Source organism: Peromyscus leucopus, chromosome 3, assembly GCF_004664715.2.
Source record: "Peromyscus leucopus breed LL Stock chromosome 3, UCI_PerLeu_2.1, whole genome shotgun sequence".
NCBI lineage: Eukaryota > Metazoa > Chordata > Mammalia > Rodentia > Cricetidae > Peromyscus > Peromyscus leucopus.
In genome coordinates this window covers 47,192,605-47,217,608 of record NC_051065.1, presented here as the reverse complement: position 1 = coordinate 47,217,608, position 25,004 = coordinate 47,192,605, and the positions used below count along the sequence as shown (strand labels likewise).

Below are 25,004 nucleotides of genomic sequence, written 5' to 3'. Positions count from 1 at the left end.
CTTATGGCTTTTCCTGGATCTGGGTGTTGCCTGCTAGTAAGCGTGTCTCAGAAGCTGTGTCTAGGCCCCTCAGCTTGTCATGGCTGCTGTGAGGTCCAGCTATTTTGGGGCCCCCTTCACACTCCCTAGCTCCCTTCCCTCTGCCTACCTCACAGTGGCCTAGTGCATCTCAGATTTTGTGGCTGATTCTCCTCTACCCTGCTCTTTCTTCTATGCATCCTGACCTGATCCTCTTCTCCCCGCTTTCCGGGAGCTCAAACTCCCGCTGTTTAATTTAACACAGTACCCCCAGGCGCCACACTCCCTAGCAACCGGTTTGGTTTTCTTTGTTTCATTTACCACTCTCTAAAATGGCCTTACTCCTTAATTACTTTCTGATTTAGCTCCAAATCGTAAAAGTGTTCGTATTATTTACTGTGTGCTTTCCAGAGACGAAGGGCTGGCGATAGATGGCTGGCTGGCTGCGAGACTGAATGAGTGAGTAAGGGAGAGAAAGAGATGGGAGGGCGGCGGCTGCTCCCAGGTCACGGGAGGGCTCGGCCCCGCCCGGCGGGCGCAGCCCCGCGTCGGAACCCGAGGGCAGCGGTAGCGGTTTCCCCCTGAAGGGAGGAAGAGTTTCGCGAGAGCACACAGGAAAGGCCAGGCGCCGAGCGGCGGGCAGCGGTGAGTTCGGGGAGCGAGCGTGGGCCGCTGGTGTGTTGGCCCGGGTGTGGGGCGCAGCGGCGGGTTGCTGTGCTGAGCAGGGCGTCTCAGGAACCGGCCTGGCGTCCGGGGATCGGCCGTGCAGTTGCTGGCTGCGGTGCGGCGGGAGGAGGGGACTGGGCCGGTCTGGCGTGGCGCGCGCGCCTCGGTCCCTGCGACTCAGGTGTGCTGGTTCGAGCCCCAGAGCTGTCCCTAATCTTGTGGGCCTCGTCAGCCACGCCTCCCCACTTGGACTGTGGGTACCCCGAAACAAAAACGGAATCGATAGTGTTTGATGGGTGGTTCGGTTCATTCATTCCATTTACTGGGTTCTGCTGATGGAGATGGCGAGAACCTGCCCCAAGGAGCTCTGCTTTAGTGAGAAAATCCTCATCTTCCTTGTCAGGAGAGGGGCTGCAGTTGGAATTTGGGAGCTCATGGGATTGATGATAACCAGCTTTGAAGGCAAAAATATGCTGATTTAAACATGAACTTGAGATTTTTTTTTTAAACTGACTTTAATGAGAATGAAAATTCTGGCTACTGAGAAGGGAATATACATTGCTAATGTAATACATATTTGTAAAGACAATTTAAATACGGAAAAATTTAGATTTTATTCACAACCCCATCACAGCTGATCTTGACAGCCAAATTTAGTAACCAGGGCAGATGGCGTTTCTTCATTTTACTAGTGAAGAAGTTAATCGACTTACCCAGGGTCTCACTACCTGTGGCAAAGGAAGGATTTGGTTCGGGCACCTCGGCCAGTCCTCTTTGCACACCAGGCCGCCTGCGTGTTTCCCCGTCTTTTAATAATATATGGATCATTTATGACAAAAGGGGAGTTGCATGGGGTAGGGGTGGCGTTTAAAAAGACGGTCCAGTCAGAGTGCTCTCGACTTCCAGGTGTTCCTTCCATGCTGCCCTTCACTTGGATAGTTTTAGCAATCCTCATACTTTGCCTCCACAAGCGTGAGTCCCAGTTCTGTAGCTTGTGTCCAGTTTCTCCTATTTCCAAACAGCTAAGTCCAGACATCTGTTTGGGCTCCACTTGAGTGTGCCCGGCGGGTGTAACAGGCTGTTGTCTCCTTAGCTGCACACTGTTTTCCCACAAACCAGCAATATCAATCAAAGGCTTGAGATCAAATTCCGACCTGTTCCCCAAACACACACACACAGACACACACACAACACACACACACACACACACACACACACACACACACACACACACACAACTCTCTCACTTCCTGCAGTCAGCTGGTCACCAAGCACTGCCAGACCAATACCTCCACATTCTTTGTTGACTCTTGTTCCTCCCTTTAGTTGCCTAGAAATTAGGCAGCCCCCCCCCCTGGCTCTTCTCAGCTTTACTTTCAGGTTCTAGGAGTCTGTTTTATATTCTGCTGCTCAAATATGATTTATGTTGTTTATCTGCTAAAAAATCTCAAGTTTTTTTTTTTTCCCCATTGTCTTCAACATAATATCCAAAGCCCTTAGTGCAGACTCAAAGTCTTTTCAGATCTTCCTGCCACCCCATCTTTTATCTGTAAACTACTGTTTCTCAGAGTCTGGTGTTTTTATCACCTACATTACAATTATGGTAGTAACTGCTAACTAACTAACTAAAAGTGAGATGATTACTCAGTTCTGGAACAAAGGAATCTTTGGGGGAAGGGAGGTAATAACCAAGAATACACATTTCCAGCAAATTTTGTGCATTCTAGTAAGGTTTAATAAGGATCCTAAAGGCTGAGAGCCAGTGTTCTAGAAGCTATCCTGTACTTAATACTCTCTTGATGGTGCGTAGGGCATGTTAATCCCCAAAGTGGTCCATTGGCAGTTGAGGAAACAGTAAGCAGGAAGTTGTCGCTGTTCTAACCTGAAGTGGACTTCCTGTATAAGGCCCTCATGTTAGAGGTGCCTGTCTTATGTGTGCAGGAAGTGACTACTTTTATCTCTTAAGATGAAGGGACCCAGAAGGATCTGAACAAACAGACCTTGTTGGTTATTGTCTTTAAGTCATGGCACCTTATTCAATCATATTTCTGTACAACTTTCTACTCTTCATCAAATTTAACATACACAGGGTTTTATTTCTGAAGGTTCTGTGTAAAGTAAAACTCACATTAAATAGATTTATATCCTTTCTTTTTGTTGTTTGTTAATATGTTTTGTTTCAGGAGTCTTGGTCTTATTTATGGGTGAGAAGAGAAATTACTTTTCAGTCTACTACCTTCCTATGTTTTTCAGAACATAATTTGGTATATATGTGTGTGTATGTATACATTTTGTATGTAGCCTTTATACACACACACACATATACATATATGTGTATATATACACATATATGTATATACACACACACACACACACACACACACACACACACACACACATATAACCTTTGTATACTTGTTTGTTTAGGTTGCCATAACTGGGGTGGCTTAAATAACAAAAATTTATTTCTCACAATGTGCAAACTGGAAGTATGAACCCAAGATGGTTGTACTGGGTGTGACACACTCTTCTTAGTTTACAAATGGCTCTCTTGTTGCTGTGTCTTCAGATGGTGAGTTGTGGGTGGATGGAATGTGACATCTGGCTGGTGTCTCATCTTGGAGAGTTGCTGATCCTATTCATGAGGACAGCATCCTTATTGCCCCATTATTTCTACCTAATACCATTTCAGTTAGAATTAGGACAGCCACTTAAAAGTTTGGAAACACAGATGTTTAGGCCATAGCGTATTCCTAACACCTTCCCTTTGTGACTCCTAATCTGTAGGGCTCTGTTTGGCCCCTTCAGGTCCATCCCAGGTAGGCCCATTTTGTGGACTCCCGTCCTCATCCCCGAACATTTATCTTACTGTGTTGTGACTTTGCTCGTGTGGTTATATTGCACTTAGGGATTTAACTATTATGAGCATGTGAGAGTGGGACTTAACTCTTCCCTGCCCTGTGTCTTAACGCAGAGCAGGTGTTATCTGTTAAAGACCTCTTGAATGAGTAAGTGTTGAGGGCCAGATGGAGGGAGGTCAAAACTTACATGGGCCTTTGGCTCTTTTTCTGTACTAGCCTGGATGGCTTCATTGATGTCTGCAGTGTGGATGTTTCTTCCTAGGGGAGGGATTTTAACCAAGGGAAGTTAAAGGGAGAAATAATTTTCATCTGTTTAGATAATAATTTGTTTTAGAAAACTTAGCATTGCATATATGTTGCAATTTTAAGATGTCATTTACCATCCTACAACTTTAGAGGAAATGATGTAAAACTTCTGCTTTTCTTTACTGGTATTTTGATTGATAGTCCTATTTGACATAATTGGGATAACACTGGTTATAGATGTCTTTTACCTTCCTGATTTTACTTACATTGTATTTTGAGTTGTTTTTTCTACATCTGTGAAAATTCTCCATTAAAAAAAAATTGAATTGTTATGTGACTCACTTACTTGATAGATGTTTCTAGAATGCCTGTCATGTGCCAGATCTTACTTGATGTGTAGGTTCTAGCAGTGACTAAAGCTCTACATTCACTGAGTGTACTCTAGTGGATTAGCTAAGTAACATATTAATAATTATAAATATCATCAAATGATGCCATACAAAAACAGAATAAGCATATTATGCCATTTTGTTTTTCCATAGGAGCTAATTTACCTTCCTTATATGATTAAGCGAGAGTATCTATCTTGTTGTATTTTGTCATCAGTGAATATGATAATTTAAAACTTAATTTTATATGTGAATAATAATAGCTCTTTGTAATTTACATGTCTCTGATTAGTAAGTTCAGCATTTTTTACTTAGCCATGTGCATTGAGGTTTTTTTTTTTGCATGTTCTTTGCTGATTTTCATATTGAAGAACTGGTGTCTTCTGTTTTGAATTAGCTGTTGCTGGTATTTTGGATCCCTCATATGTAATGGACAAATACTCAACAGTGCTGTAGTGGGACAGTAAGAAGACAGACATCAGAGGAAGCCTGGAGATCTCCACTTTCTCCCCTCCTTCCTTCTGATAGGATAGGGAAAGGAGATTGATAAGGAAGGAGGAGAGTCAAGGGGAAATGTGTGAATAAAGAAGGAAGCGAGTTGGGTGAGTGGATGAGAAGATGCTGGTGATGAGACTGGATAGGGAAAGATGAGAAGAACCACAGCAGAAGTGGCGGAGAGAAAACAAGAAAAGGAAGAAAGGCAGGAGGGGGAGACCTTAGAGGAATGAATAATAGGATGCTCCATGATTAACTTGGGTAATTTTTTTTTCTTTTCCTGCCTATAAAATCTGTAGGAGAAGATGACTGCATTCTTTAAAACACTTCGAAATCACTGGAAGAAAACTACAGCTGGGCTCTGCTTGCTGACGTGGGGAGGTCACTGGCTGTATGGGAAGCACTGGTAAGTTCTGACACCCCCTCCATCTGCATCCCACCAAAAACCATCCAAAGGGCCTGGCTGAAATTTTGTTCAGCTGCACGTCTCTATAAAATATGGTAGTTAAACAAAGTTATTCAAGTAAAAAAGACAAACACTTCTTGTAACCTGACCTATATAATTAACTATACGACTTACACATCAATGCATGTGGTTAGTGAGGTTGGAAAGAAAGCAGTTTTTATTCACTTTGCTATTGAAGTGATCAGGACCCATTCTAGACAGAAGAAAGTCCTCTTCCAAGTAAATAGTAAATTGAAATTGAAACTCGTTTATCTTCTTGGGATGATTGTCCAGTTTTTCTCTACGATGGTCTCTATCTGTCGTCCCTTGGTTGCTGGATATTTATTGGCTCTGCTTTCTCCATCTCCTGTGACCGTCTTCATCTATTTCATTAGACTGGGGTAATTTAAAGGAGATCACAGCTTAGCACCCTTTGTGTTTGAATAAGGAATTCAGTATAATGAAGTGTTATATCAGCCTTCAGACGTAGCAGGAGAAGAAAGTAACACATCTTCTGTTCTGGCTTTAGGTGGTAAGATTTACATAAACAGATTTTTTTTTTTTAAATAAAAATCATAAAAACTTAACAGCCAATGTAATTGTAGTCTTTAAGTGACCAAGTGCTACCAGCACAGAAATCCAGATATATTTGATATTGCTTTGCTAAACAGGGAAGAGTTAGGAATTATATTGGAAAAGAGATCCACACTTGATACTTCTATAAATGTTCTCAGTTTACTGCTGGCAAAAAACTTGACACTGTAGTGTGTGGTATGATATTTTGCAGCTGAGTGGTTCTTCCCTTGCAAGTATTCTCAGAGCTAAGCACCAAATTCTGTTAGCTACTGCCCACACAGCTTAGTATTTGTAAGGTAAGAAAAGAGTTAACAGACCTTTCCTCTCGTTTCTAACCTGGGCCCTTGGGAGTCTGTACTGCCTTTGCAGGACCTCTAAGGTGCACTGATGCCAGCTCATTGGGGGTCTCCCCCGTTCCCACTAGGTGAAGATCTGAAGAGCTCACTTGTCTTCAGAGGTCCTCTGATACTCCCTGAAGTCTTCAGACTTTTTAAAAGGCCCTCAGTTCTCCAGCATGGAAAGGCTCACTCTGAACGAGGTTTGAAACAGCTTGACTGAAGGCTTCATATGCTCCTTCTCTACCCTTGAAATCCAAGGTTAGGGCCACAGATACAGTTCCTGGGTCTCGCTCTTCTCTTTCTCATACTTCTGCATACTTTGATACTTCATGGGCCCTTTTACTTTCAAATTGTAGTGAAAAACATGATTTTCCACCTTGGTCATTCATGAGTGAGTGTACAGTAGGCCAACATTGTTGAATACGTTCTTACATGTTGTTGTGCAAAAGATTTCTTGGACTCCTTTGTTTTTGCAAAACTGAAACTATACCCATTGACCAATCCATTTTCTTCCCTTCCCTTCTCGCAGTCACGAGCTGCTTTGTTTTCCATGATACAGACATGCAGTGTAGCTGGGATCATACCGTGTTTGCCCTTTTGTGACTGGCGTATTGCACTTGGAAACTGTCCTTAATATTCACCCACATTGTAGAATGTGGGGTTGCCTTATTTTTAAATGCTGAACAATTAATAGTCTTCTTCATGTGTATGTCATACTTGACTCATTTACCAGTGCAGATTTGGGTTACTTCTGTCTGTTGGCCATTGTGAATAATGTTGCAATGAACTTGGGAGAGAGAATACCTCAGATTCTTTTATAGTTCTTTCAGAGACATACCTAGAGGAAGGAAGGGCTCCTGGATCATATGGTAGGAAGTGCTAGTGTTAGTTTTCAAGGAGCCTTCAAATTCCTTTTGGTAACAGCTTTTGCAGTACTACTAACAGTGCAAAATAGTTCCAGTTTCTCTATATCTGCATTAACATGTTTTGTTGTGATGGGTGTGAGGTATGTTGTGGTGTTGATTTTCATTTTTCTAAAAATACAGATTATTTTTTTTCATATACCCTTTGACCCCTTCTGTTTCTTCTTTGGAGAAAAGTTTGTTGAACGTCTTTGCCCAGTTCTTAATTGGGCTTTGTTGTTGAACTGTATGAATTCTTTATATATTCTAGATATTAACCCCTTAGGCTATACATGATTTGCAGTTTTTTTCTCATTGTATTTATTGGCTTTTCAATTTGTTGTGTCTTTGGGTGGTCAGAAGTTTTTAAAGTTGATGTTCCATTGGCTATCTGCTTTTGTTGTTGATGTCCTATTGGCTGTCTGCTTTTGCTGTTGATGTCCCATTGGCTGTCTTTGCTTTTGTTGTTGATGTCCCATTGGCTGTCTTTGCTTTTGTTGTTGATGTCCCATTGGCTGTCTTTGCTTTTGTTGTTGATGTCTCATTTGGCTATCGTTGCTTTTGCTGTTGATATCCCATTGGCTGTCTTTGCTTTTGTTGTTGATGTCCCATTGGCTGTCTTTGCTTTTGTTGTTGATATCCCATTGGCTGTCTTTGCTTTTGTTGTTGATGTCCCATTGGCTGTCTTTGCTTTTGTTGTTGATGTCCCATTGGCTGTCTTTGCTTTTGTTGTTGATGTCCCATTGGCTGTTGTTGCTTTTGTTGTTGATGTCACATTGGCTGTCTATGCTTTTGTTGTTGATGTCCCATTGGCTATCTTTGCTTTTGTTGCCTGTGCTTTGGGTAGATTTGTGTGTATGGTGAATGTGTCTGCATATGTATATTGGTCAGAAGTCAGTGTTGCCCTCCACATTATTTTTTGGGACAGTTACTCATCAACCCCAGAGCTCACTTACTGGGGCCACAGTAGCTGGTCAGCAGGTTCTGGTTATCTCTGTATCTGCTTCACAGTGCTGGGATTATAGATGTCACACTGGCATTTCACATGAGTGCTAGGGTTCCATAGTTAGGTCCTCATGCTTACAGGACATCATTACCAACTGAGCCATCTCCTCAGTCCTTGCCTGAGCTTTTAGTTATCACGTCCAAGAAATTTTTGCCAAATCCAATGGCATTACGCTTTCCCCCAGGTTTGCTTCTAGGAGCTTCATAGTTTTAGGTCACATTTAGGGCGTTATGTTTAATTTTGTATATGATATAATGCTAAGATATAGCTTCACTGTTTTGCATGTGGGTATCTGGGCTGGCACCATTTGTAGAATTCTCTGTTGTGTGGTCTTGGGACTTTTGTAGCCAGAAGGTTTCCTGTGTCCTGGCCTGCCAGTAGTTGGGACAAATCTCTCCCACTCACGTCTCCCAAGTAAACACACAAAGGCCTATATTAATTATAACTGCATGGCCATGACTCAAGCCTTTTGCTAGCTAGCTCTTATATCTTAAATTAGCCCATAACTATTAATCTATGTATTGACACATGTTCCATGGCTTTACCTGCATCCTATTACATGTTGCTCCTTGGGCAGAGCTTGCTGGTGTCTCTCCCCACCTTCTTCCTCTCTCTCTTTGAATTTCCCGCCTGCCTCTAAGCTGACTTGCCATAGGCCAGATAGCTTTATTTATCAACCAATCAGAGCAACACGTATTATATAGTTTTTCTTATATTAGTTATAATTTTATTTTTATTTTTTTATTTTTATTAGACAAGAAAAGGGGAAATGTGCTATTTTATTTGTGTTCAAGTGTGGTGATATTTTATTTGTGCATTAATAAATAAAGCATGCCTGGAGATCGTGGGGTGGGGGGGTGGGGGGGTGGGAGGCCAGCCATTTTAAGTAAATAGAGAAGTCAGGCAGCACCCGCCCTTAATCCTATCACTTAGCAGGCAGGGTCTCTGTGTGTTCAAGGCCACACTAGGGAACAGAGCCAAGGATGGTGACACATGCCTTCAATCCCAGTACCAACCATCGAGGTCTGGAGGTCTGTACAGACAGACAGAAAGTGACAGAGCTGTTTAGGAAGAGGAAGTGAGGTAGCTGGGCTAAGATAGCCAATGAGAGGGCAGAACAGCAAGGCAATAAAGGCGTGGATAGACAGGAAGTAATGTGCATTTGGAAGCTGCAGAGTTGGTGAGGTAAGATTGGCTGGTGGCTTTCCCTATTTCTCTGATTGAAGGCTTTCACCCCTACATTTGGATCATGTTTTTTGTTTAATAAGTCCTTTTAGAAATTTGTCTAAAGACTTTTGTTGAAGATATTTTGACTGTTCTATTCCATGTACCTGTGTAACTATCTGTATGCCAAAACCACGTTTTGATTACTATAGCCTTGCAAGAAATTGTGAAATTATGAAGTGAGAAGCTTCTAACTTTGTTCCTTTTCTAGATTATTTTGGCCATTCAGGCTTTTTGAGATTTCATATTGATTCTGAGGTGGCTTTTACCTATTTCTGCAAAAAGTGCCTTTGGGATTTTGACAGGGATTGAATGAAATTGGTAGACTGCTGTGTGTTGTGGCCATTTTAACAGCATTATCTTCCAATCCTTGAGCATGTGATGTCTTTCTGTCTGTTTTGTGGGTTTTAGTGAACACATCTCTCACCTGCCTAAATTTATTTGTAAATAGTTATTCTTTTTGGTCTTCTTGGTGATTGATTTCTTGGTTTCCTTTATGCATTGTTCAATCTGTGCATGGCAGTGCAGCTTGCTTTGTTAATGCTTTTTCTGTCTGGCAGCTTTGCTGAAGTTGTCTTACGGTTCTAACACTTTTTCTGTGGTTGGGTGTAACATTCTGGTGTTCTATATAAAAGATCATGTCATCTGTAAACAGAGATAGTTTTCGTCTTCCTTTCCTGTTTAGATGCATTTTATTTCTTCTTCCCTTCTTTTCTTTCTCCCTCAATCCTCAACTCCAGGCTGGCTTAGGATCTCCCTGCCTCAGCCTCCCAAGTGCTGGGATTATAGTATGTGCCACCACCTAGCACTTGGTCTGACTCGGTTCCCCTTTTATCTGTACTGGCTGGCCTTGCAGTCTCACGTCGTCCCCCCCCCCCCTTACCACAGCTAGACACATTTCCCTCTTGTCTATGCCTTCCAGACTCCTGCTTCTCCCTCACTTCTTTCTCTCTTTGCCACTCCCCTTCTTGTCCTTAGTGACCCCTTCTCTCAAGCTTGAGGGGTGAGTTCTCTGCCCCAGGCTGTCTTCTTATGTCGTGCCCTCCTGTGATGATCTCACCTGCTCACCTGTCTTCTGTTACAACTCTGGGCGTCCAGTCCCAGGGTTTTGTTTGTCTCTATACAGACCTCTTCTGAGCTCCACACCTCAGTGTATGTTCAGGTGCTGTGTTGGCTTGAATGGGATGCCCCCATAATCTTGTGGCATTTGACACTTGATCCCCAGTTGGTGGTGTCATTTGGGAGGTGTGGCCTTGCTGACAACTACGTCAGTGGGGTGGGGTTTGAGGTTTGAAAGACTCACACCATTCCTAGTTTGCTGTCTCTGCCTCCTGCAATGGGTGAGGGTGTGAGTCCCAGCTCCCTTCTTCTGCCACCGTGTCTCTGTTCTCCTTAGGAACTCTCAAGCTCTGGAACCATAAGCCCAGATGAACTCTTCTTCCATAAGTTACATTGGCCTGGGGTTTTATCATGGCAACAGAAAAGTAGCCAATGCAAGTACTTATCTTAGGATGCTTCACAGGTATTTCTGGCCCAGCATCCTAAAAACAAGATCTTCTTGCCCAACCTGCTCCTCGGTTATTGATATTACTCACTCTCCATTTTATTTCCCTAGATATTTGGACATCCTCTGTTCCTCCTTACCCACGTCTCATATCCTGTGCATAGATTCTAGATGATTTTAGGGTTTCCTAATGTGTTCTGTTTCTTTTGTCTGTCCCCACCATCTGCATCCTCATCCACATGCCCTCCTTTCTTGTGCAGATTCTTCCTAGCTCCCTAGCTTTTTGACCGTTTCTGTTTGTACACCTTTACCATGCTGTAGTTCTGTAAGTGAAGACTGCTGTTGCTGTTAGACTCAAATCCCAAATTCTTACCAGCTGTGCATGAACTTGGCCTCAGCTGTATACATCTTGTTGTACTCTACATTTTAGTATTCGGCCTTCAGGTCTTCATATGGCATTCTTTTCTGGGCTACTGAAGTTTCTCCAAATCTCAGTCTTTTCAGAGATCTTCCCCATCTAATCTTAGGTAATCATCCTGCCTTTCCTGTGAACTCTTCCTGTCTAAAACACTCATTGCTCTTGTAGGGCCAATGAGGTTGCTCAGTGGATAAAGTGCTTGCTGTGAAAACACAAGGATCTGATTTGGGATCCCCAGCACCCACATAAAAGGTAGATATGGCAGGGCGCATCCATAACCCCATCTTTGGAGTTGTGGAGATGGGACAGTCCCTTGGGCTTATTGGCTAGCCAGTATAGTCAAGACTGTGAGTTCCAGGTTCACTGAGAGACACTGTCTCCAGCAAAGAAGTAGAATGATAGAGGAAGACACCCAATATCAACCTCTATCCTCTGCAAGTACAGGTGTACAGGTGAGCACACCTATACATAGTGTGCACACACACACACACACAAATACAAATAAGTAAAATCACTCATTGCTATTGTGATGATTTATTTTTATTTATGTCTTCTCTTATCCTAATACTATATAGACTTTGTCTTGCATAATATTATCCTGAAACCCCTGCACATAGAAGGGACTCAATGCACATTTTGTTTATGGGAGAGGATGAAAGGATGGGATTCAGAAGCAAAGCAAAGTATTAACTCCATCTTCTGAACTCGCACATCTAGGCCTCCTGAATTCCCCTAAAACGAGTAATGCACTCCATCTCTAGTCAGGCTCCCCTTCCATTTTTCACAAATGTGCCTTGAAATATTCATGAATTTCTGTTTCATCTTCTGCCTTCTCCATACTCAGACGACCTTAACTCCCATTTTAAAGAGGAAATTACAGAACACAGGCCAGTTATCCACATGCACACTTGTGTTCTCTCCTTCACTGGGTGGGGCAGCTGGCCTGCTGCCCAATGCCAGTCATTCTGCCTCTCCTTTGTGCCTGCCCCTCATCGTCTGTTCCTTCATCTGTGTCCTTAATCTCAGACTTTCCCTTCCTTGTTGATCAAAATCATTCCCAACTTAAAACACGTCTTCATTCAAGTGACAATTCCCTTTGTTTACTGCCCTACCTATCTTTGCATTTATACTTGTTTTTAAAGTTTACTTCTTAACCTTTTCTGCCACTTGAAAGCCAAATTAGTAGAATTTGGTTTATATTCCATCATTGAAGGGAGCATGCTCTGGGCAAAGTCATAAATAGCCTTAGTTGAACGAGTACTTTTCAACCTTTGCCTGGTGCAATCAGTTGTCTTTGATCTTTTCCAGTTACTTTCAGGCTGTCCTTTTGTTTTGTTTCATTCTGGTGTTCTCCAGACTCCATCCTTACTTGGCATATTTTGTAAGTGACCCCTAATGACATGGCTGTTCTCAGGTAAGAGATAGAGTTTCTTTAGACATTCATCTTCTCTTGACATTCCATGTAAATAGAAGGGGTGGGGAGCATTCACAGCAGGTCTGGGGGGAAAAACATATTTTAATTTATTTTTTCTGCCTGTAATTCACTTTTATTGCCTCCTCTTATGAATCTTTTGACATCATATATTTATTTGTAGGCTTTATTCCATTGTTTATAGTATTTATAAAATCTTCTCCTCTGAGAATTCCTTCTATTTTCTCCCTTCTCCCAAGTTTCAAAGGAGAAAGTAATTTTTTTTTTTTTTTTTTGAGATCTCTCCTGTATAATTTTCCTGCTGTAGTTGGCAGGAGCAGCAGGGATGGCTCTCACTGCCGCTCTGTGAGAGCAATTGAAGAGAAGGAAATGACCCTGTGTGCCGAGAGTAAAGAGAGTTTAAGTATTGCTCATTCCTCTCCAACTGCTCTTACTGAGCCTTCTGGGATCCCTGGGGAAGATTCTGTTCCAGGCTGCTAGTTCATCATGTCAGCCATTTACCTGCAATGGTCTTTCATACTTTTCTAGCCCTTTTAGTAGCAAAGAGCCTGCTGATGAAAAAGTAGCAGGAGAAAGGAGGCAGTAGAGTATGGAAGCTGTCACCGGAGTCAGGCAGCAGTGAGATAGCCTAGCAGTATGACCTTGGGCTTCTGAAGCTGGACATTCTTTAACTGTGGAATGGGCATAGACGTATCTTACTGGGTCATTGAAGGGTTGAATAAGATAACTGCAGGACTCTAGCTTAGTGTATTCTGGACATGAGTTCAAGTAACGGCTCTGAATAATTTGATGTAATGACTGCTCAGTACTTGGAGAGCTGGAACAGTGTTGATGTAATGACTACTCAGTACTTGGAGAGCTGAAACAGTGTTGATGGTATTTGGGCAGTGGATGACATGAGAGATGTCCAGTGGGCAGGAAGACAAGGACCTGCTGGGTGATTGAGTAAGATCTGAGCCCTTCTCTATCTCTCTGTCCATGTGTAATGAGACAGTCTGAAAAAGACTAGTTTGAAATCTAATGTAGGGACTGAAGAGATGGCTCTGTGGTTCAGAGTACTTGCTGCTCTTCTAGAGGACATCAGTTTGTTTGCCAGCTCCTACATAGTCTCTCATAATCCCCTGTAACTCCATTCTCAGGAGGATCTGATACCTTCTTCTGGCCTCTGTGGGCACCACAAATGTACATGGTACACATACATGCATGCAGGTAACTCACACATACACATAAAATACGTATAAGATAAAGGTAAACTTCATATGGCATAACTTCAGAACAATAGGGCACAGCCATTAAGACCAGCGAGACATACCGGAAGCCTTGCTGATCTGACTCAAGCCCGTACTGTTCTGTCACACTGGAGACCTTGTCCTTGCTTACTCTGCCTTTGGTCTGTCTCACTGTGTTTGCTCATTGAGCCTTGTCACCACTTTTCAACTAACCCCTTTGGCTCAGCGATTGACAATGGTTCTAACCCTGCTTCCTTCTGGCCCCCACTTCTCAGTTTATACAGTATCACTTGAGGAGGCAGGTATCCTGCTGTTGGTAATGTTATGAGTGATCAGGGGATTTGGATGCAATCACCAAGCTGTTGAGAAGGATCACTTCTCAGAGTCCCCTATGGTAGAATAGTTAAGGCTCTAGAGCTGGACAATGTGGGATTGAACTTCAAATTTATATTTATTGTCAATGTCTTAGTTACTATTCTGTTGCCATGAAGAGACACCATGACCAAGGCAGCTTATAAAAGAAAGCATTTAATTTGGCACTTGCTTATAGTTTCAGAGGGCTAGTCCATGACTGTTATGGTGTTGAGCATGGTGGCAAGCAGGCAGACTGTCAATGGCATGGGCTTTTGAAACCTCAAAGCCCACCCCCAGTGACACACCTCCTCCAACAAGGCCACACCTAATCCTTCCTAGACAGTCCACCAACTGGGAGACAAACATTCAAATATATGAGCCTATGGGGCCATTCTCATTCAAACCACCACAAGCAGGGAAGCCCTAGGTAACTTTACATCTCCAGGTTTGGATTCTCTGCCTATAAACTGGAGATAGTAGATAGTAATGGTACCCATCTCTATGGGTTGTTGTACAGAGCTTTCTTAAACTGCTCCTTGCTACAAAGAACATTAACAGAAACAACACATCTTTTGTTTTTTTCCTCAGGTGGGAAACCTAAAAAAGATGTCATTTGAGTTGAGCCTTGAGGACCTAGTGGCACAGTGTTCTAGGAGTGGTCAGTTGCTCAAGCATAGGCAGGAAATGGCAGTGTAGTGGATTTGTGGAGACTGGTAAAGAATGATACGAAGGGATGGGGAAATGGATGGGATGGAGATGCATGATATGAAAGACACAAAAAATAAGTAAAAAGTGAAAAAAAAAAAGAGAGAATGTGACTGAAGTTGCGTGTTTCATCAGACTCTGGAAAAGCCAGGTTGTGGGAGGCTTTGCATGTAGGATACCTGTGTTTGAGTACAGTAAGATCTTAAGGGGAGAAGAATATTATGAACAAGGTAACATTCTGGGAGTTTAACTTAGCCTCCTCTGCAGGGCACATTTCAGAAGTTGACCTCAAAGCTACTAATGGCCTAAAACAGAGGGTTGCATGAGGAAAGGAAGACAATGAGCGGATGTGAAGCTGTGGTTCTGGGACTAATAAAGCGTGGAAGGCATGTCGGCGTCTCTGGTTTCAGTGTTGCTCCCTGTCAGCTGCGTGGCCTTGTCAAGTTACTTAAGCCACTTAACTGAGCCTCAGTTCCTTGTCCCCACAGGAGGCATAATTATACGTGTTTAGCAGGTGAGTTGCAAGGACTGAATGAGGAGGTGTGGGTCAAGTGCCCTATACTGGGCTTAAATTTAGCTCTCTGCAGATGCTAGCTGTTGTTATTGCTAGGTGATTGACTGGGTGTTTGGCTGAGGCAGAGGAACATAGGAGAAATCATTTTATGGCTTCAAGACTGGTATAATTGGTGATGCAGAAAGAAAGAAGTTACCAGGGAGAATTGGTTTGACAAAGAGGATATATTTTCTATTTTAGGCACTGAGTTTGAGACCCTGACAGGATAGGCAAGGGGAATGTGTTAGCTTCCAGGGATAAATTATGCATGAGCCACACTTGATAGGCTTTTGGTGGAGATTATGGTTTCAGGAATGTCTTGTGCTTTGGTTCCCAGTCTCTCTGGATGTCTGGAAGCAGACATTTCACCCTGATACCCGTCCAGAGATGCCTCTGACTCTGCAGCAGTTGTCTGGGATCTGGCTGTCTCCTCTGCAGCAGCTGCCTTACCAGTGGCTGGTGGTAGGAGGTTTATTCCCCTTCATAGCTTCTCTTTGTTTCAGACTTCGTTGAAACTTTGATAAAGCAGTTTGTTTTGCTTTTTAGTCATTTCAAAGTTCATTCTGCATCAACCCCCCACCCCACCCCTGTGCACAGGCTGAGGCTGAAATTGGGGTTTTAATCGGTGCTATTTAAAGAAGCTCGTTTGTGGGCAATTAAATAACATGCTTGTCAGCCCAGATTTGATAGGGAATAAGGGAACTTCTTTTAAACTTCTAAATACAATGAAGTTTAATTATATTCCCTTTCTTTCCAAGTCCTTTTGTTAGATTATGTGGAAAACAGATTTCTTCCTTTAAAAAAAAATATCAGTATCTGTACTTTCCTGTATCTAAGATGGAAGACAGGAGGTATATTTAACTTAAATTTTGTCTTTATGGCTTCACATAATTGGGGTGATTTTTTTTTTTTTTTTTTTTTTTTTGGTTTTTCGAGACAGGGTTTCTCTGTGTATCTTTGCGCCTTTCCTAGAACTCGCTTTGGAGACCAGGCTGGCCTTGAACTCACAGATCTGCGTGCCTCTGCCTCCTGAGTGCTGGGATTAAAGGCGTGTGCCACCACCGCCCGGCAATTGGGGTGATTTTTATGTTAGTGGTTTTACTTGTTCCAAGGCCTGTACAAAAGTAATCCTAGCTGATGCTGAAAGCAGCTCTTCTCTAGGTAGTAACCAACATTTCAAATGTATCATGTTTTCAAACAGCAGAACACTGATATTAGTAGCTACTAAGTTAGGTGTTTTCAGGTAGAAGTTGTCCAGATCTGCTGTGGAGCTTTGAGCCCAGGTGAATACCATCTCATGGGGGATGTTTATAGAACGTTAGGTTTTCTCTCGACCTATACATTCTTGAATACCTTCATAAACTCTATGTAATACTCTGTCTTCTCTTTTTCTCTAGACTTGAATACTTCATACATAACTGAGACTATATGTATCTACTTTCAATGACGCTTGCCAATGTATAATGATGGTCATTGGAATCTAGAGAGCTAGTGTTTCGGCTGCCTAGTAAAGTGAATGATACATTTGTATGGGAAAAAAAATCTGGAATAAGGTGTTTAAATTGATAAAAATGAATGGATTAAAAAAAATAAGAAAACAGAAGTGAATGAACCATGAAAGAATGTCTTCTTAGAATTAGACAGGCGATAGATGCTATTTCCTGCCAAGGCCGGGAAGAGAACTGATACCTGAGAGTTGTCCTGTGACCTCCACACATGCTGTGGTATATGTCACACACACACACACACACACACACACACACACACACACACACACACACACAAGTAAATGTATAATTAAAAATGAATTAGTAGAAATCTTAAAAAAAAAAAAAAAGCTAGAGGGCGAAGAATGTTCTCTGACGGCAGCTGAAGGGTCCCCTAATGGTGGTACAGTGTGGACCTCACAGAATTGTAGCTCACAGTCAGAGATGGAGCTTTTCCACAGTTAGAGAACTCCGTCTGCTGACTTGTGCTTCCGTGACTATCAGAACAGTGGGGTAGGAAGAAACGTTGGTATCTGGTAAAGACTTGAGTCTAGAATAAAAGAGTGAAAGTGGAGTAATTTCATACTCTGAGGAATGAGAAAGGCTTCCAGGATAAAGACTTTCCCCCTTCTCTTTCTCTTGGTCGATGGATGGGTGTGTGTGGGCATAGCTTGTAGAACTATCTTCTGGTTAATGAAGAGTCCCACAGAGCAGGCTCACAGGACAGCTTAGTCACCAGAGAGAACCCCTCAACGATGCCATCTTTTGTTAAATAATGTCCTATCCTGAGCTGGAAGGGAAGCAGGCTGTGAGGAGGAAACCTGAGAAACCAGGACACTTGAAATATCATAAGTAATAGCTTGTTCTGCACAAGTGTAGACAGTGCTGTCATCTGATAATAAGACTGGGAAGGTGTTTTGGGGAGTTCTCATTTCAGAGTATGAACGAAAAGGAGCCAAATGAGAGCTGTTCAGAGCAGCCTTTAGATTTTGTTAGAGTTGAGGCCTTCCTGTCTTGGGTAGAGGTTGAGTCTTTGCCTGATAAATACTATTGAATTATTAAAGGGTGGGGATAGATTTGTGGGCTTTGTCTTGAGCCCACTGGCAAGAAGAAGGATTGTAATAGCGAGTGGAGCGAGAAAAGTGTGGAGTGGGTGACCAATGGGCAGTGGGCAGGGCTTTGTCAGTGCCTTTCTCCGAGAATGTCTCTAGAAAGCAGGTGGAGGGCTGGAGAGATGGCTCAGAGGTTAAGAGCACTGACTGCTCTTCCAGAGGTCCTGAGTTCAATTCCCAGCAACCACATGGTGGCTCACAACCATCTGTAATGAGATCTGGTGCCCTCTTCTGGTCATACATGCTGTATACAAAATAAATAAATAAATCTTAAAAAAAAAAAAAAAAAAAAAAAAAAAAAGAAAGCAGGTGGAGTGTTGGAGGAGCCACACATGCTGAGAAGCAGGGTGTTTCAGTTCAAGTGCAAGCCCCCAGTCCCTTTCTAACAGCGTGCCTGTCCCCAGGCCAGAGGTTTCCTCAAACTAGGTCAATTAGTCATTTCCTAGGAGCTCAAAGGAGTTGAGAAAACAGCTTAAGTACACATCCAGACTCTTTGGGGCCTAGAGACTGAGGTTGGGTCTCTCTATGTTCTCTCTGTATGTCATTACCAAGATGGGAATCACTGCCGTAGAAGTTTGTTACTAGTGGAGTGATGCCGTCCTGGTTGATTGATGGGGCTTGGGATGTATGGAGGGAAAACTAATGCGATGTGCTAGTTCGTTTCTAAGAACTCTTTCAACCTTAAAATCCCAGATTGCTAGGAAATGGGCCATGGGTTTGGACACCTTTGACAAAAGTATTTATTTGCTCTGGCTGCAAATATTTATTTGTTTGACTTTTGTACTTTGTCAAAGAAACACAGGTAGTAAACGCAAGGATTGTAGACCTAAACCTGTCAGTATTCAGGAATCACGTTTTGACAGTGAGCAAATTCAGAACTCTGGGTTGAATCACGAGTCTCATTCAGTAAGTAGGTTCACACATTTTGGCAAAGGTTTGTAGGGAGTGTTTAGTTCATTGTTGAATATCCTCCTGCCAGCTCGTTCCTCATTCCTCTGGGTATAGCTGTTGTGTTAAATTCATTGTGTTCTATGCACTTTTTTTTAAAATATATATCTTCTCTCCCTTCTATTTTAGCAAATAATAATTTTTTTGTTTTTGTTTTTTCGAGACAGGGTTTCTCTGTGTAGCCCTAGCTGTCCTGCAACTTGCTCTGTAGACCAGGCTGGCTTTGAATTCACAGAGATCCACCTGCCTCTGCCTTCCAAGTGCTGGGATTAAAGGCATGCTCCACAACTGCCCAGCTGCAAATAATAATTCTTGGAGAATTGCTTTTGGCTTGCTTTATATTGTTATTTCAAAATGTCTCTTCCAATACTGAATTAAGCCACCAACTAAAAAGTTGCTTCACTTTTCACTAGCCCAGGAGGCTGCCATGTACACATTTTCTGGTAGTTTGTTAACTTTCTTGTTCTTTACCCATTTTCACTGAGCATCATGACTGTGATGGATCTGATGCCAACCATTGTCCGTGTGGCTCCTTTTCATTTTATGGCATTGAAATGCAGACAGTTGCCACTTAGTATATTACTATCAATAGAATGTTTTTCTCCTTTATGTTTTCAGGACTTTAGGGAACTTTCTCATTTTGTGCTTGAGAGAGTTGAGAAGATGTAAATTTTCTTGGTGTCCATTATAGGGAGGTCCAGGAACAAGGAAAGATGATGTCCATAAAAACAGAAATGTTAGAGTGGAGGGTTCCATATCCTTTCACGAATCTTTAACATTTGGATTGTCACCTTGGTGTTCTAACCTGTCACACTGACTTTAGGAGGGAAAGATTGAACATTCTTCCCAGTAGGCTGTACTTCCTTTGCTGGGTCAAAGGTCTGTCTCTTAGGCAGAAGTGTATGGTCACTGTTTTCTCACATGTAGCAGAGGCCCCTGCAGCAGCATTTCCCTGTTTGGGAAGGGAGTGGGGGCGTGAGGAAGGGGCTGAAATGTGTAATTGGAAACCCTCTGTAGTCACTCTCTAAGATTCACTTTTAGCTTGCCTGTCGTTTTTTTCCTATCCCTCCTCCATCGACAACCAGTGAGCACAGCCCTGGCAATGTGATAACTAATTATTTCAGGAAGCCTGAGTAAATCGCCATGGTTGCTGTAAACATCTAAACTTGAAATCTGTTTTGTGCAAAGCAAAGACAGTGTTTGCATGTACCAAGGGAAAACTGGTGGTAGAAATTGCTGAACAATTTGCCTCTAACTGTAGTGGGAAATATCCTTTTTGGGAAATAAGATGGATCAATGTAATTCTTCTCCCCATGTAAAGCTGTTATTGAAGTAGCAACTTATCTTATTTTGCAGTCCTAAAGTAATAAATAAAACATTTATGGCTTGGAATAAATTGAGAGCATCCTATTACCTGTAGTAGCAGGCAAGTTCATATTTTTTTTAAAGCCTCAGGCAGTAACATCAGCAGACTTTTTTTTCTTCCTTATTTTCTAATCCAGAAGCTTCTAATTTCTTTCTGTCAGAGAGCTTCCATTTTGGTTCTGAGTAGCTCTTCAGGGACCCTTCCTGATGTGACTACATTTGGGAGTACCTCTTGTAAATTGTATTTACCGTTAGTGCCCAGGAGGCGCCTTGCTGTATAGAAAGAGCATGGGCTGCCAGTTGCCATACAGTCCATTTTCTGTGTTTGGTAGGTCAGTCTCTGGCTCCCTTTCAGACTTTTGATCTATTGAGTATCTGGGATTTTCTGACACTGAAACAGTTCTCAGGCTTTGCGGTATACAGAAAGGAACTCCTTGCTTTGGTTTGTAAGAGTACCAGTTGCATTCTGTTCTGCATGTGCATGCTCACACACAGCCTGAGGTCCTTCTGACCTGGCTGCATTCCCATGAGTGTGGATTTTTCGTCCTTGCCCTTGGCTACACTGGAGAGCTGTCTAAGTTAATCTGCTGGTTCAGAATTGCCAGGTACTCATACAAGAATAACCTTCAGTTTCCCTTCAAGGATGAAGTGTGCCTTCTGAGTACAGTGAGTCAATTTTCCTGTTCAAACATTTGCCACTTATTTATTAACAAGTATTCATTGAGTTCCCACTGTCTACAAGAGTCTGTGCTGTGGGTTGTACAGGAGAAAATAGTGGCAAATTATCCATTATTTAAAGAAGTTTATAATCCAGAAAGGAAGACAGGATGAGCAGTTTTATGTGTGGTGGGATAAAGGCAAGGGTGGTTTTATATTTGGTCTTTTTGTTTTTATTAAAATTTGTGTTAGTTGCTTTTTATCACTATGACCAAAATAATTGACAGAAACAACTTATGACAGTGTTATAACAATATAATAGAAATCTTATTGACTCACTGTTTCATGTGGGTTACAGTTTATCATTCTGGGGAAGGCATGGCAGTGGGAGCATTGTGGTAATGGATCAGAAGGCAAGAGAGGGCAGCTGGAACCAAGGACAGGATCACCTTCAAAGGCTGACCTCACCCATACTGACCCTTGGTCAGCTAGGCAAGGTACCATAGCTTTTAAAACAGCACCCTATGCTGGGGACTGAGTGTGTGAAACACAGACCTGTTAGCGATATTTCATATTTAAACCATAAAATCAGGGGAGAGAGAAATGACCATATTCTTGGAGGTCTGAACACCAGTACCTTTTAGGAGAAGCAAAATAAGAAGTATAAAGCAGCATCAAAGGGAATGATGGGAAATAAGGAAAACTTAACCCTTCAATTATCCACCAGAGCCTTTACCCTGTCTGTCTGTCTGTCTGTCTCTCTCTCTCTTTCTTTCTATTTATTTATTTATTTATTTATTTATTTATTTATTTATTATTTTTGAGACAGGGTTTCTCTGTGTAGCTTTGCGCCTTTCTTGGAACTCACTTGGTAGCCCAGGCTGGCCTCGAACTCACAGAGATCCGCCTGGCTCTGCCTTCCGAGTGCTGGGATTAAAGGCGTGCGCCACCACCGCCCGGCTAATTTATTTATTTTTACACTTTTATTTTATTGAAAATAAATTGTTTTCTCATGCAGTATATTCTGATTGTGGTATCCCCCTCTACTCCTCCGAGTTCCTCCCTACCTCCCCTCTCCTCTGATCTACTCCGATTCTGTCTCATTAGAAAAGGCTTCTAAGAGATAACAACATACACAACAAAATAAAACACAATAAAATGAAGCAAAAACTACTATATTAAAATCGAACATAGTATCCAAACGGGAGGAAAAGAGTCCCAAGAGTAGGCAAAAGAGTCAGAGACCCACTTGTTCTCACAGCCAGAGTTCCATAAAAATACTAAGATGAAAGTTGTAATGTATGCACAGAGGCCTTGGTGCAGAGCCTGAGCTTGCTGCCTCAGTCTCTGGCCCCATATGTGCCTTGCTCATTTGATTCAGAGGGTCTTGTTCTCCTGGTGTTCACCCCCTCTATCTATTCTTCTGACTTCTTCTACAGAATTCCCTGAGCTCCGAGGGGAGGGATTTGATGGAGACCTCCCATTTAGACTCTCTCTCTGAATTATTTCTGGCTGTGGGTCCCTGCATCTGTTCCCATCTGCTGTTGGAGGAAACCTCTGATGATGACTGGATAAGGCACTGACTGATCTATGAGTATAGCAGAATATTATTAGGAATCATTCTATTGATTTTTTTAACAGTTGTGTTTGGTTTTACTCTAGGTCTCTGGGCTATCTAGTCTCTGGTTCTTTGTTACCCAAGTAGTGTTGGGTGTAGATTCCTTCTTGTGAGGTGGGCCTTAGGTCAAATCAGACATTGGTTGACGACTTCCACAGGTCCTGTGCCACCACTGTCCCAGCGTATTGTGCAGGCAGAACAGATTACAGGTCAAAGGTTTGTGTGTTTCTCTTTCTGTATCCTGCAGAGTGTCTTCCTGCACCAAGGAGACTAGAATGTCGGGGCGAGGGCTCTGAGTAGGTACCAGTTGTGTGGATGACAGTGGTAATGGGGCGTTACTGTCATTCGGAGGACAGCCTTTTGTCTTAGCATCAGCCAGGGTTTGCGGGGGAGGAGGGGGCAGTTTCCTTTGGACTCTTGGCCAATGACTGAATTGAATGCACCCTGGTCCCACTACTGGAAGCTTTGTCTGGCTACAAGAGATGGCCAGATTCCATATGCCCCACTACCAGGAGCCCTAGCCCACTACTAGGACCACCTTCATAGATAGGTTCCAGGAAGTTTCCACTGCACTAGGTTTCCACACCACCCCCCAAATGCTCCTCAGTTTCAATAGTCTCTTCCCACACTCTCCCTCCACTCCATCTCCCTCACTCCTATCCAGTCCTGCCCCCAGTCCACCTACAAAAATCCATTCTAATTCCCTCTCCTAGGGAGATCTCTGCATTCCACCCTAGACCCCTCCTCTTCACTCAACCTCTGGGCTTACAGATTGTAGCTTGATTATCACTTACTTAACTGCTAATATCCCCTTGTAAGTGAGTACATACCATATTTATCTTTCTGGGTCTGGATTACCTCACTCAGGATGATTTTTTTCTAGTTCCATCTATTTGCCTGCAAATTTCATGTCTTTTTTTTTTTTTTTTTTTTAAAACAAGCTGAGTAATACTCCATTATGTAAATGTTCTACAATTTCTTTATCTGTTCTTCTGTTGAGGGACATCTAGGTTTCCAGTTTCTGGCTATTATGAATAAAGCTACAATGAACATAGTTGAGCAAGTGTCCTTGTCATAGGCTGGAGCATCCTTTGGTTATATGCCCAAGAGTGGTATAGCTGGGTCTTGAGGTAGATTGATTCCCAGTTTTCTGAGGGACCGCCATATTGACCTCCAAAGTAGCTGCATGAGTTTGCACTTCCACCAGCAATGCATGGGTGTTTGCCTTGCTTCACATCCTTGACAGCATGGGCTTGTTGATCTTAGCAACTCTGTCAGGTGTAAGATGGAATCTCAAAGTACTTTTGATTTGCATTTCCCTGGTGGCTAAGGAGGTTGAAAATGTCTTTCAGCATTTCTCAGCCCTTTGAGATTCCTCTAGTGAGAATTCTGTTTAGATGTATACCCCATTTTTAAATTGCATTATTTGGTTTTTTGATATCTAATTTGTTGAGTTCTTCATATATATTTTGGATATTAGCCCTCTGTCAGATATGGAATTAGTGAAAATCTTTTCCCATTCTGTAGACTACCTCTTTGTCCAATTGACAGTGTCCTTTGCCTTGCAGAAGCTTTTCAGTTTTATGAGGTCCCATTTATTAATGGTTGATCTTAGTGCCTACGCTGTGTTTTGCTCAGAAACTTGTTTCCTGTGCCAATGTGTTCAAGGCTATTTCCCACTTTTCTCCTCTAGCAGGTTCAGTGTGTCTGGCTTTATGTTGAGGTCTTTGATCCCCTTGGACTTGAGTTTCGTGCAGGGTGAGAAATATGAATCTATTTGCATTCTTTTACATGTGGTTTAGCAGAGGGTGCCTGCTGGAGTTGGGGGATGAGATACAGCCATAAGTGGAGGGAGGAAAGTTAGGGGATGGTCTGTGGAATCCACAGTCCTCTCTACAGCTGTAGCTCTCACTTTACATCCACAGGTGCTACAGTAGCTGGCTCAACATAATCACTTAATGAATTTTAAGTTATTTTCACTTAAGTTATGGCAAAACCATATTTCTGAAACATTTGAAATTTCTTGAAATAGTTTTTAGAGTTTGCTGTAAATCATCAGAATATAGTTGACTATACATACCTGTAGGCTTGGCATCTGTGGACAGAACCAATTGCACACAAAGGATATTCAGAAAAAAAATTAAATCTATAATGAACATGTATAGATTTTTTTTGTCTCTGAACAATATACTACAACTGTTTATATAGGTAGTATTTGTCTTATAGTAAATCTTCTGAGTAGTGATTTGGATATCTGTGTGGAGGAGGTGTGTCCCAGATCCTAGGATATCCTAGGATGCTAAAGGACTGTCCATCTTAGTGCAAGGACTCTTTTTCTGTGAGAATATACTTGTCATTTATAAACATCCAGGTTCAAAGAGTAAGATCAAGATAGTTTGTGTAATTAGATGTTAGAGTTGACTGTGATTTCACTGGGATTCTCTTTGTAAGATCCA

General features: G+C 42.3%; 1 protein-coding gene across 1 annotated transcript in view; it reads left to right on the top strand.

The window, feature by feature from the left end:
• Positions 1-559: 559 nt before the first annotated feature.
• Positions 560-25,004, top strand: part of Agk (acylglycerol kinase) — a 79,136-nt gene continuing 54,691 nt past the window's right edge. Inside the window, exons 1-2 of the mRNA XM_028859052.2 lie at positions 560-663; positions 4,975-5,081. Of these exons, the coding sequence (XP_028714885.1) occupies positions 4,981-5,081 (101 nt within the window). The 5' untranslated portion in view covers positions 560-663; positions 4,975-4,980. The remainder of the gene's footprint in view (positions 664-4,974; positions 5,082-25,004) is intronic.